At 46.2% G+C, this 11,521-nt stretch overlaps 1 protein-coding gene across 1 annotated transcript; it reads right to left on the minus strand.

Annotated features, from left to right (window-relative positions):
* Window positions 1–222: 222 nt before the first annotated feature.
* Window positions 223–7,271, minus strand: LOC119378471 (NLR family CARD domain-containing protein 3). The gene is made up of 2 exons (XM_037647598.1): window positions 6,052–7,271; window positions 223–1,159 (listed from the first exon to the last, which is right to left on the minus strand). The coding sequence occupies exons 1-2, from the start codon at window positions 7,269–7,271 to the stop codon at window positions 223–225; spliced, it is 2,157 nt and encodes a 718-aa protein (XP_037503526.1).
* Between the last annotated feature and the right edge of the window lie 4,250 nt (window positions 7,272–11,521).

An 11,521-nucleotide genomic window follows, 5' to 3' on the forward strand; every position in this document is an offset into this window, starting at 1 on the left:
AAATAAATCAAAACACAAATATATTCAATAGCAGTATTGTGTTCCAGCCACTCTGGGAAACTTGAGAAACTAGCACTCTACGTCATACAAAAGCGTTTCTGATGCATAGATTTCCAGACACCACTCGCAGTTGTGGTTAAACCCTATAGGTATGGGTAGTAACGGCGTACATACAGAGTACCAGAAATATACCAAGCGCGAGAAAGTAGCACTCATAGATTGTCATTCATCACGAACGTCGGAAACCTTGAGGAACTGTGCGATCGCTTGCCAGCAGTAATCGTTCAATGCATCCGCCTGCGTTTGCGCGCACGGGTGGCACTCCACCGAAAACTTTACGACACCAGTGAGGTAGAGGTAGTGCGAACGTATGTACCGGTCGGCTGCCTGAATAGCTGCCAGGGCTCCTTGTTCAGACTTTCCAGTGACCTCGCAAAGCTGTGACACCAGCGAAGGAGCTACGCGCAGCGTCTCAAACGCCTGGGCGGAGCTCTTGGTCAGATTGGGCCGCATCACGAACTTCACCGCCAGGTTCAGCAAGCTGACGTTTCGTCGGATCGCCTCCCGAATGCGGAGCGAAGCACGGTTCGTCGGCAAGTCGTCGGACACGAAGGACGTCACGATGTTGTTCTCAACGATGCCTCGAGATATCATCTCCAATGGCTTGCCTGAGAAATATACCCCGTGAAGTTCAATCGACGTCAGAGTCTTGTTTTGCCTCAGCATTTTGGAAAACAGCTTCGAATGGCTAAGCGCCATTTCAATCCTAATCAGGGTCAGCTGGACCACCGTTGTATTGACGAGGAGGGCTTCGCATACATCGCAGATGAAGGAACCTTCAAACAAACGCCGTTTCAATTCCAGGTGCTTGATGGACCGATTGGAGATCAACGCGTTGCGCAGTGCTTCCCCCCGGCGACACTCGCCGCTTTCCGCATCGATCCTCAGGACTCTCACCATGGTGTTGCTGGCGAGAGCGTCAAAAAGCGAGCACAACAGAGAGCTGGAGAGGTAGTCCACAAAACCAAGGTGAAGTTCTTGAAGAGACTGAGCGTCTGCTTCCAGCGCCATCGTCAGGGGCGCCAGGTCAGCATCCTTCCACTGCAGCGCAATGCGGTCATAGCACTCGTGCTGGCTCATTTGATGAGACAACTCCCTCCTGCAAAGTGCAACGATTATAAGCATAGCTAAAGGCATGCAAACACTCAATGTGTCACATTCTGGAATACGACAAGCGTTGAAACTCATCTCAGCAAATGGCTTCTTTAAGTACGATTCACTCAGAAATGGGAGCTTAATTTATTATGAGGCCTTTTCTCGCAAATGTTTAGAGTACTAGTTTCTTTTCATTTAAATTTTCGTTCAAATATAATGATTCAAAGGAAAAGCATAAAAAGAATACCTGTCAACTGACAGGGCCTACTGGAAAGAATCATTTTTGGAACGGATGCTCGGGTGCGTTGGTTCAACAACCTAAAAAGATGGAACACAAAGAAAGATGCACAAATAGAGCGCCGTGTCTGCGCATTTTTGTGTGTGTGTGTTCCGTTTTCTTGCCCTGTGTCATCTTTCTTAAATGAGTTGTGCGTTTTTACATACCAAAACCACAATATGACTATAGTATACTTAAGACCGCCAAAGTAATACCAGTGTACAAATCTGGTGATCCGGAATCTTCCGGACAGCTACAGACCATATCTGTCCTGAGTAGTATTAACAGCTACGCTTGAAAAACTAATTTCGTCGCAATTAAGGCGCTTCCTGGGTGAACAGAATGTACTTTGTCCCCAGCAGCACGGCTTTGTTGCTAACAGGTCCACTTCAACTGCTGTTTCGATGCTTACGCAATATATTAATTCCGCACTACATGAAAACAACATAGCAAGAGCAGTATTTTTAGACATACGAAAGGCATTTCATGCTATTAGTCATTCCATTTTACTAGAAAAAATGCATTCATATGGGATAAAAGGTAACTCGCTTGATTTCTTTTCTAGTTATTTATCGGCACGCAAACAAAAGGTAGTCATTGGTGACATCAAGTCATCTTACAGTTATTAAATGCGGGGTGCCACAGGGTTCTGTTTTGGGCCCTATATTGTTCTCTCTTTATATCAATGATGTCCCGCGATCCCTACAGAGGTCAAGGACACTGATGTACGCGGACGACACCGTTTTAGTTTTCACAGGACACTCCTTAACAGATCTACAAAATGACGCGATGACCGATTTATCGAACATTTCGGAATGGTTTGCCAGGAATCAGCTGACTGTTAGCTGTACTAAAATAAAGTACATAGTGTTTCACTCCCGTAGGAAACATATTGACGCTGAATCTCTTAACCTAACAATAAACAACGCTCCTATTCAACAAGTTCCTTGTATTAAATATTTAGGCGTCACTTTTGAATTTGATGAGCATTTACACTGGCATGAGCAAGTACAGAGTGTGTGCGCAAAGGTAGCCTATGGCTGCTATTCTCTAATAAAAGCTCGCCAATATTTTCCACAAGCTATACATCGCACACTCTACTTTTCATTGTGTCACTGTCACATATGTTACTGTCTGGAATCGTGGGGTGTGACGTACAACAGTTATCAAAAAGCTCTTGAACGACTTCAAAACCGTACACTGAAAATCATAAGCCAAGGTGAATCAGTATGCAATATTTTCCAATCACAACGCATTCTCTCGGTTCCGATGTTGCGCGACTACAAAATTCCCCTTTCAGTAAATAACATAATTAATAGAAATTCACCTTTGCCTGCTGATCTTTTTTCAATTCCTAAACGCAATACGCGACATGCTTCGAATGGTAATTTCAATCTGCCCAAATGTTTTAATGCTTACGGAGAAAGACTAATAGAATTTAATCGAACAAAAATATGGAAAACGGTCCCCCTAGAGATTAAAACGGCACGTAATTTCAGCATGGCATGTAAATTATTTTTTCTGTGGAGTCAAGACATGTAAGCATGTGTGTGTTTGATTCGATTTTCATTGTATATTTTTTTAATAAGTGCCTATGTATAGCAAGCTAGTTGCAAGCTAATAAGTATGCATGTCTGCAGGCATAAATGTATTACTGTGTTGTCTGTATTTATATGATTGCTTTTGTTTGTTACCTCAAAGCTGACCTGTACATTTTTATTATGTTGCACATTGTATTGGACCGGCCACTAGCCACTTTAGGCTATCGGTCCAAATAATCCCTGTAATTGCATATATCTATTCATGAAAATAAGTTTCATTGATTGAGGCACGCCGTAGCAGCAGGCACCATAAATTTAAACCATCTTTAAATGCGCTGACACCGCACAGCAAACGAGCTTTTAACATTGAGCTTCCATCGAAATGTAACCGGACAAGCGCCCCTACTGGAGTGGTTGTTGAGAGAAGAAGAGGCCAGCGCATCCATGTGCTCCTCGTGCGTAGAGAGCGAGGAGACAATCGAGACACTCTAGCCCTACCCGAGCAAGCACCCCCTACCCTTTTCGGGAAATTTCAAGTGTGCCCCAATGACCAAGCAAGCACCCCCCCCCCCCCACACACACACTCTTTCTCCCGCCATTTCTTTTTATCCTGTTCTGCGCTACAGTACCCTGCAGCAGCAGTTCCCAGGAACCCAAGTTCTGAGAGCCCTTAGCCCTTCTGAGAGCCCACACGCGTACGCGTGTGGCGCCTCGAGGTTGCATTCTCACTTGTCAGAAATTGTGGGAACATTTGAAGGACGTCTTTCCAGCTTGTCATAACACATGAAGTTTCACAAGAGAATTCCCTGCGGTTCAGTAAAAACAGTAAATGCATGTGCATTCAATAAGACGTTTCATTGGAAGCACAGGTGGGGATTCTTCTTGGAGGCTTTTCGGGCGCCATCTTCAATTTCGGTCCGTGACCTAGTAAGAACCTCCCTTCCAAATATTGTCCGAGTATCTTTCACCGTGGGAGGGGAAGAGGGTGGGGGGGGGGGGGGGGCACTTGCCCGGGATTTTACGGTATACCATAGCGGAGGTCCCCGCTCTCGCCGCACGCGCAAAAACTCGCTGCACGCACTGTGTTCGATATCCGTACACATGCTTGGATGACTAGAGACCTCTGGAACACCTTCTGCACCCCCGACGCACAGACAGCACGGGCGGCGCGTCGTACGAAAGGACATACAAAATGGCGCGGCCATAGTGTTGCCACCTTGCGGATCAAGGCTCAGTGCATATCCCCTATATACTATTTCTGAGCTGAAATACATCAACAACAACAACAACAACAAAAACACGCACTTAAAATCGTTTTCTCCAATTCAACTAGAGAAAAGCAAGCATTGTTCGAATGTTATTTTCACAGCAATCTTGTGAAACACATAGCGCATCGGCATGAGAAGCAAGCAATCGGAAAAATGCATCATCAAAGTACTTCCGACTTTGTACGCATGCACTAATGCTAACTTGGGCATCGCGACACGAAACACTGCAGCTTATGAGCATATTAACACGTCCTCCTGCTGCGGGGTATGCTGATGTTCTCTGAATATTCAATGGTTTCAGTACGTTGAGTACAGCACTAGAGCTTTTGCCGACAAACTGACCGAAAAAGTACTACGGATCAGAGATTATGCAAAATATTTCAGTGTCCTACTTTCTGAAGTGCTAGTACACGTAGCTTATGTTTTTATATGAAAACGCAAATGTTAGGTTGGTGTGCACTATTTCAAAAACCTTGCCGAAATTTGGTTGTGCCGAAAATATGCTTAAAATAAAGGAAAAAATCGGTTTAAAAATTCAAACGGCCCTCCCGCAATCCAAATCGTCTGCCCCCAATTGGGGAATTCTCACAGATCATTGCGACCATTTACTGACATTGAGGCGGCACTGCGGTTCCTGCATTGTTGCCTCGCTTGGCTATCTTGCACAACAATTTCGTTATACACAATATTAATGAGAACTAACAGACAATAATGCCAAGGAAAGTATAGGGGACGTTATTAGTAGTAAATGTAATGTAAATGTGAAGAAAAGAAGTGGACGAAAACAGCTTGCCGGGGGCAGGGACCAAACCTGCGATCTTCGAATAACGCATCCGATGCTCTACCAACTGAGCTATCGCGGCGGCCATCCCCCCGTCCCCCTTATGGGGTATATATGTGTATTTAAACACGGGAGCGTCAGTCAGCGCCGCCAGTAGCCATGACGGCGAGCGTGGAACACTCTTTTTCTGCCTGTTGGCGTCACGTAGCACGTGAACCTAATACAAGCTGGCAGCTGTTAGTTCTCATTAATATTGTGTATAACAAAGAAAAACGAGCCCTTAAAATTGCCACAACAATTTCGTGTCGTTTGTTTTGATTGCTGTGCGTGAGGAGAGAACGGCATGTTGTTGAAAATTGAGATGTCGTGATAAGCACCACAATGAGTACTCAAGGGCTTTACGCACACTTGCTGAAAGATCTGTAGGTAGGCGTACATGTAGCTAAATGAATTGTAGGTGACAACAAAACCCTGATCTCGTATTCCAGATTCGGGTAGTTCAGGATCCCTTAAATAACACTGTTCGTCAAGAGAGCAAAGAACCTGTGTGTACGGCACGAAAATAAATAGGCCGAATCAATCGGTGTAGCATCTTATGGGCCGGTAAGAGGAGATGGTTGAGGCCTGTCCCCTCTCTTCTTGTGTGTTTTTGTCCTACTGTGTACTCTGCCAACGCAACTCAGGCTACGAAAACAGCTTTAGTGGAGTGCTGCGGGTAAAATTAACCAGAGCATTTTAACAAGCACTGATATCCTAACGCACAAGAGCCCCTGGCATTTCGCCACCATCGAAATGCAACCGCCACGGCCGGGAGCGAACACCGTCTTTCGGTTCACCAGCCAACCACCGTAACCACTGGGCCACCGCAGCGGCTTCTCTATTAACAAAGCCTTACGAGGTCAGCCACAATAATCACTTAACATTTGTTCGAGGAATACCTGTGAGATAGGGTGACCTGCAGCGATACAACAACATGCCGCTCAACCTGTCTCACCTGCAAATGCAGCGCATGTACTTCGTCTTACGTACCTCTCGTCTTCTGATTCCGTGCTTATTCGAACGCCGATGCTCCTCAGGGTGCGATTATTCTTCAGGGACCGGCAGAAAGCCATGACAACTTGAGTGCTACACCAGTTCTCGGACAGATCCAGATTTTCGAGAGTGTCGTTTATAGCCATCGCATTGGCAAGTGCCACAATGCCCTCGTCTTGCAGGCAGCATATCCACAAACGTAGGATCCGCAGGCCCTTGTTGAATGCCAGGGCTCTGGCAAGGTGCATTACTTCGCTTAAGGTAATTGTGCAATACCCAAGGTCCAATAGCCTCAACGTCGTGTTGGTATGCAGGGCCTCGAAGAGCAGTTCAAACTTAATTTCGCAGGCTCTCAGACTCAGCTCCTCAAGTGACACGTTGTTCTCCAGGGCATTTGCAATGGGGCCGAAGGGTCCACGTTCCGACATGCTGTAGCCAAGGGTCAGCTTCTTCAGGTTCCGGAGGGTACGTACGACCACGGCCAGCGTCTCTGTATTGCGCTTGTTTAGGCGGTTGCCGTCGAGCGAGAGTTCAGAGAGGACATGGCACTTGAGGAGCGCTTTGAGAATGACAGCTGTGCTAAGCTGCGAGAGGTCGTTGCGCTCCAACCGCACTTTGACGAGGTGTCTGCCGTTTTCTCGAAGGAGGGTGGCGATGGCGCGAGCTAGGTCGCGGGATTTGATCTTCAGGTTGAGGAACTCGCAGGTCTCGAGCGTCTTAAGCGCCGCGATGGCGTTGCACAGGTCGCGCTCGCTGAACGTCGTCGTGCGAGATGACGAAAATCCATAATTGAGAGTGAGGTGACGCAAGTGGGCGCTCGATGGGAGCGCCATCATGAACTCGAACGCCGGCATCCTGAAGCGCCGGCTTTCATCCAGACATATCGACTGCACGCATGCGTGCTGTTCGGGCAGCCACTTGAAGAGGTACGCGCCGTAGTGCACCGCTTCCCCACTTGTGTTGCCCCTGCAGTAAAGGCCATTGGAACGGAGACAAAGGGTCGCCGGTCGAAGCTCGATTAGCTCGAAGCACACCGCTGAGAGGATCTCGTTCCACGGAGGTAGTGTTCCCGCCAGCCAACAATCACCGCCGGTATCCAATGTGCAGGGTCGGTCGAAGTCGACGCCTTTGGAGGCAAAAAATTCACGAATGTATTGAATTCGATAGTGAGCGGCCTTTTTCGGCAGCGGCAGCTCCCAGCGGCCATCGCCGTCCATTTCGACTCTCGGCTCTTTCACAAGTGCCTCCGAGTCACAGCACTGTTGTCAGGCGTCTGTCAGGCCACGGCCGCGATCACCCCCCTTTGGTGCTGCCTGCGGATTCTTCTAACACCACCTAGAGATTCTTCTCCCGAACAAAAGAGCGCGCGTGGAAAGGGAAGTTGACTGACTGGTAACGACGGCACCTGCATGACAGCACGACACTGCATGTCGGCGAGGCAATCGCCCTCCTTGCACCTGCTTCGAGCATCTCGCGCGAACGTGTAATCCCACTGAATCTCCCTATTTTCTGACAGCCGTATCATGCCGTCGTGCGGTCAGCGTGCGATGCATGTTTCTTTTCCTGGAAGGCTGTTTGGTTTAAAAGTCCGATCTCTTTATCAAGAAGCTGCTCAGACCACTCTTGGCACACTGGGCTGGAGATCTTAACAGTTCTATAGAAAACATACCGAGACTTTCTCGGAAACCACTTTGTCGCAACGTCCTCCGCTGGTGAAATCTTGCAACTATGTACATTTAAGTTACAAACCACGTGTATCTGAGACTATTTGCGAAGAATCAATACTGATAATTGTGCGGTTCATATTATCGCCTACGTGTATGTCGCGGAAATCACTGCGTCACGACGCGCAAATAAAAACGCTCAGTACCTTTATAAATAACATGAACATTAGGCGTCGGCTATTCAGTTGACATTGAAGTCGGAGTCACTACAGCTCAGTCACCCACAATGAAATTATTAATACAACGTTGTGTGTCCGTGCGTGTAATTGAGCAAGACAAGGATCATGCGCTCCCTCGTTGCCTCAATCGGACAGCTCGCCGCGTGCATCAAACTGAGCGCACGTATCGAGAACCAACTGCCTCTGAAAGAATTAATTGTTGGTCGTGCATGACTGGCTTAGACATATTACCGCAAGCATATCAGATGCTGCCTCACTTCGTACACCGCACCGGTCTAACGGCGCCCATCTAATACACATATACGCACAAAATATTAGGCCTTAAAAGTGTAAGTCACAATATAAAGAAAAAAAAAAACGAAAGAAGACGAACGCAAGCGTTACACACAATATGTCAGGAAGGGTTCCCCATGTGGGGCGTTTTTTTTTTTATTTAGTCTTTTTTCTATAAGAATTAAATGAAGCAACCGAGACTGGACTAAATTTCACGGGAGAGTAAAGCGCGCCCAAGTATGATTCACTTTAAAGAAACAACTGTAGTCAAAATGGGGAAATTCCTCATTGTAACATTATCTCAAAAAATGTAGTTTCGAATAAAGAATGAGCCGAAAACTACGTCTGTTTCTATCAAACTGAACCAGATCCGTTAAACCAGCGCTGCATTAACAATCCTGACCAAAATAACCAATGTCGCCGCATACAATCTGTTTCAATTGTGTCCTAGTTGCCATCCTATGATGCTTTCGTTCCACAAATAGTTTTTTTTTTTTTTGTGGGTCGGTATTTGCTGAAGGACGTGATGTTGTAAGGCAAAACATGAATATGAAGCTTAGGAGGCCGACATTCGTACTTCTTTCAGCCATTTAATGTTTCTTTTCCAGGTTTGCGCAGCATTATTGTCCTTCTTTCTCTCCAAGGCGGTATATTCAAAATAGAAGACAAATGACATGAAGATATTGGGCACTGTTATGATCGGACTTCACGGCTTGGCGTCGCTGGATCGGCGGAATTGTATGGCGGCATCAGCCCTGCTTTCTTCGACCTCAACGTTCCCCGAAACGCACCAGGCGCGGTGAGAACACTGCAATTGTGTCCTGATCCCTTCAAGGCTGGCAGTTCCCTCTTCAATCGCCTTAGGCACGCTTGGCTGACTTTGACGCTTTTATGGCCTGAAGATGAACTATTTGCAGTCCAGGCTGCTCGGAGGAGGCAGTCGCTTGTGCACTGCTTGGTTCAGGCTTCTGCGAGATGCACCGAACAATTAGCCGAGCGCCGGAGATTCTTCATCGGGCACCTGTCCCACACTATGCGGTGTCTGCGACTTCGTGACCCGGCCGGCAGCTGGCCGTCACCTGCACCGGCGATGCATGGAGGCAAGGAAAGACTTGCAACTTACAGCACACCGGACGTCACTTCTGCAATATAGAGCTTTGTTTCACGGTTATGTATCAATACATGGTGGCTGCAGGCGGTGCCTCACGAGAAAAAAAAATACTTTAGACCTGTCATGCCTGTGTAGCTCGAGAACGTACTTATAAATTTAAAAAAAAATGGGACGAAGACAGTCATGTGCGGGCCGCAGGCTTGTTAGAAAAAGGTCCGCGGGCCGTGTTTGAGACCTATATGTAGTGCGCGAGCTACATGATACTGCCACAACAGCATAGGAATGTGCAGGATTAGCATAAGCCCATTAAACATGCATATTCATGTTTAGAGGCAATGTACATATATTCGCTTGACGAAATATCTGGCTTCAAATAAGAATCACGAATTCACCGCTGGGTGATGTCCTCTTACCTCGAATCATATGCATCCAGTGAGTAAGCGTCGAGAAGCTTATTCGCGCCTTTATTACCAAATTGGAATCAACCCCGAAAATAGACCGCAATCACTTCGTCCACATACTACCAGTCCTACCAGTGTTGTCTTATCAGCGTAGGCCACCTTCTACTGGCACAACATTGTTAGGAAGGCACACTCCATTATAATATGAAAAAAGAGCCCTGTGCAAGCCGTGCATAACAAACACTACTTAAAACTGCAAGGAAAAGCCCTCAGAGGCATTTATAGATTATATTGAAGACTGGCATAAGGTTCGGGAACGAGAGAAATGAAAGGATGAGCTGGACAGCTATTTTCATTCTGCAGAGGTTTAAAAAAGATATCCTAAATTTGCTCCAGACGACTGTCACATTTCGCAAGGCAGATCTGTGCCCCTACGGCCAGCGCAAGCAGTGCAAGAAACTTCAGCGCGGCAGGACATGTGAAGCAACGGCGCATGGTGTGCTTATAGCGGAATCTCTTTATAATTTTATTTTTTGTATAATAACATACGAACAAATAAACTACAAACTATGCCACGAAAACTTACAGACTGTATATAGTGGCAGTGGTGCGTTATATGAAAAGAATGCTATGACAAATAGTGTGTTTTCTTTTTTCCATTCGGTTTTCTTATACGTATTTCCAAAGTACACGTGGTGCGCGTGGTTCGTTACAATTTTTATCTAGGTTAGTGTATTTACAACAAATCTAATAAATTTGGCTTTTTTCCTCTATTTCTCTTGATGTGGCAAGGTGCCACTATGATGAAGATATATGTGCTACATATCCAGAAGGGTGCACGGTTAGCTTTGTCGTTACAGCACGCTTTAAAGGGACGCTAAAGGGAAAAACGATGTTTGTCGTATTAGTAAATTACTCTTTTCACAATTAAAAATCACCCCGCCTGCCGTGAGAAGACGCATGGTAAGCGAGAAAACGCGCAAAGAGAAATCACGGGTGGTAACTGCACCTTGAAATTACCGCAACAAACACCGAAACGTCATAGACATTGACGGCGTTGACGTGGTTCCTACTCGGTAAAAATGAAGTGCATTGTCTTCCGAGGGGCCCATGGACTTAACAAATACGAAGCTTCAGGAAATTTTGACATGCCAAAGTCGCCAAAATACGAAAAATAAGTTTTGATATCCGTGTTGTCACACGTGGAGATTTTGGCGCGAAACTTAAAAATGAAACTTTGACCTTGATTTTCGCCTTTATTAATGCATCTGTGTTGGTAAAATTAACGACATTAGATTTTTCAGAGTACAATTTATCAATCTAAGCCGATTCACTGTTTCACTTTTGTGTCCATTTAAATTTCAATAAAGAGCGCCACAAAAATAAAGTGAAGAGAGCGTTCCGTTCTCTTTCCCCTCTGTTTTTATTGCTCTCCTCATTGAAACCGGACTCAAGCTGCAAATCACTTTTCTTCCTACGACATCTGCTACAAAACGCTCTTGATGATCCCGACTGTATTCGCAGAAAACTAGGTACAGTATACCACTGCCGAACAAACGTTCGTCGTACCCAGTATGTCCGCTTAACTGTTTCCACGGTGAGCCAGCCCCTTTTTACAAGAAAGTACCTTAGGTTAAGGTATAATTGCTAGCAAAGCATGCACCAACCGTGCGTAGATATTTGCCACTTAAAAAGCCTTGCGGCCGATTCTATGTTCGAGCAACACCACCTAGTTTATTGGCTAGGGCCTCTGTCGGGCCTGATATGTGGTCGGGCCGG

The sequence above is a fragment of the Rhipicephalus sanguineus genome, unplaced genomic scaffold, assembly GCF_013339695.2.
Source record: "Rhipicephalus sanguineus isolate Rsan-2018 unplaced genomic scaffold, BIME_Rsan_1.4 Seq8421, whole genome shotgun sequence".
Lineage (NCBI taxonomy): Eukaryota > Metazoa > Arthropoda > Arachnida > Ixodida > Ixodidae > Rhipicephalus > Rhipicephalus sanguineus.

What these genes read in the sequence shown, in the direction of transcription:
- LOC119378471 (XM_037647598.1), bottom strand. Translation starts at nt 7,271, where the DNA reads ATGGACGGCGATGGCCGCTGGGAGCTGCCGCTGCCGAAAAAGGCCGCT. An exon ending in ACGGAATCAGAAGACGAGAG is followed by an intron (nt 1,160 to 6,051) that starts GTACGTAAGACG and finishes TGCACTTTGCAG; the next exon opens with GAGGGAGTTGTCTCATCAAA.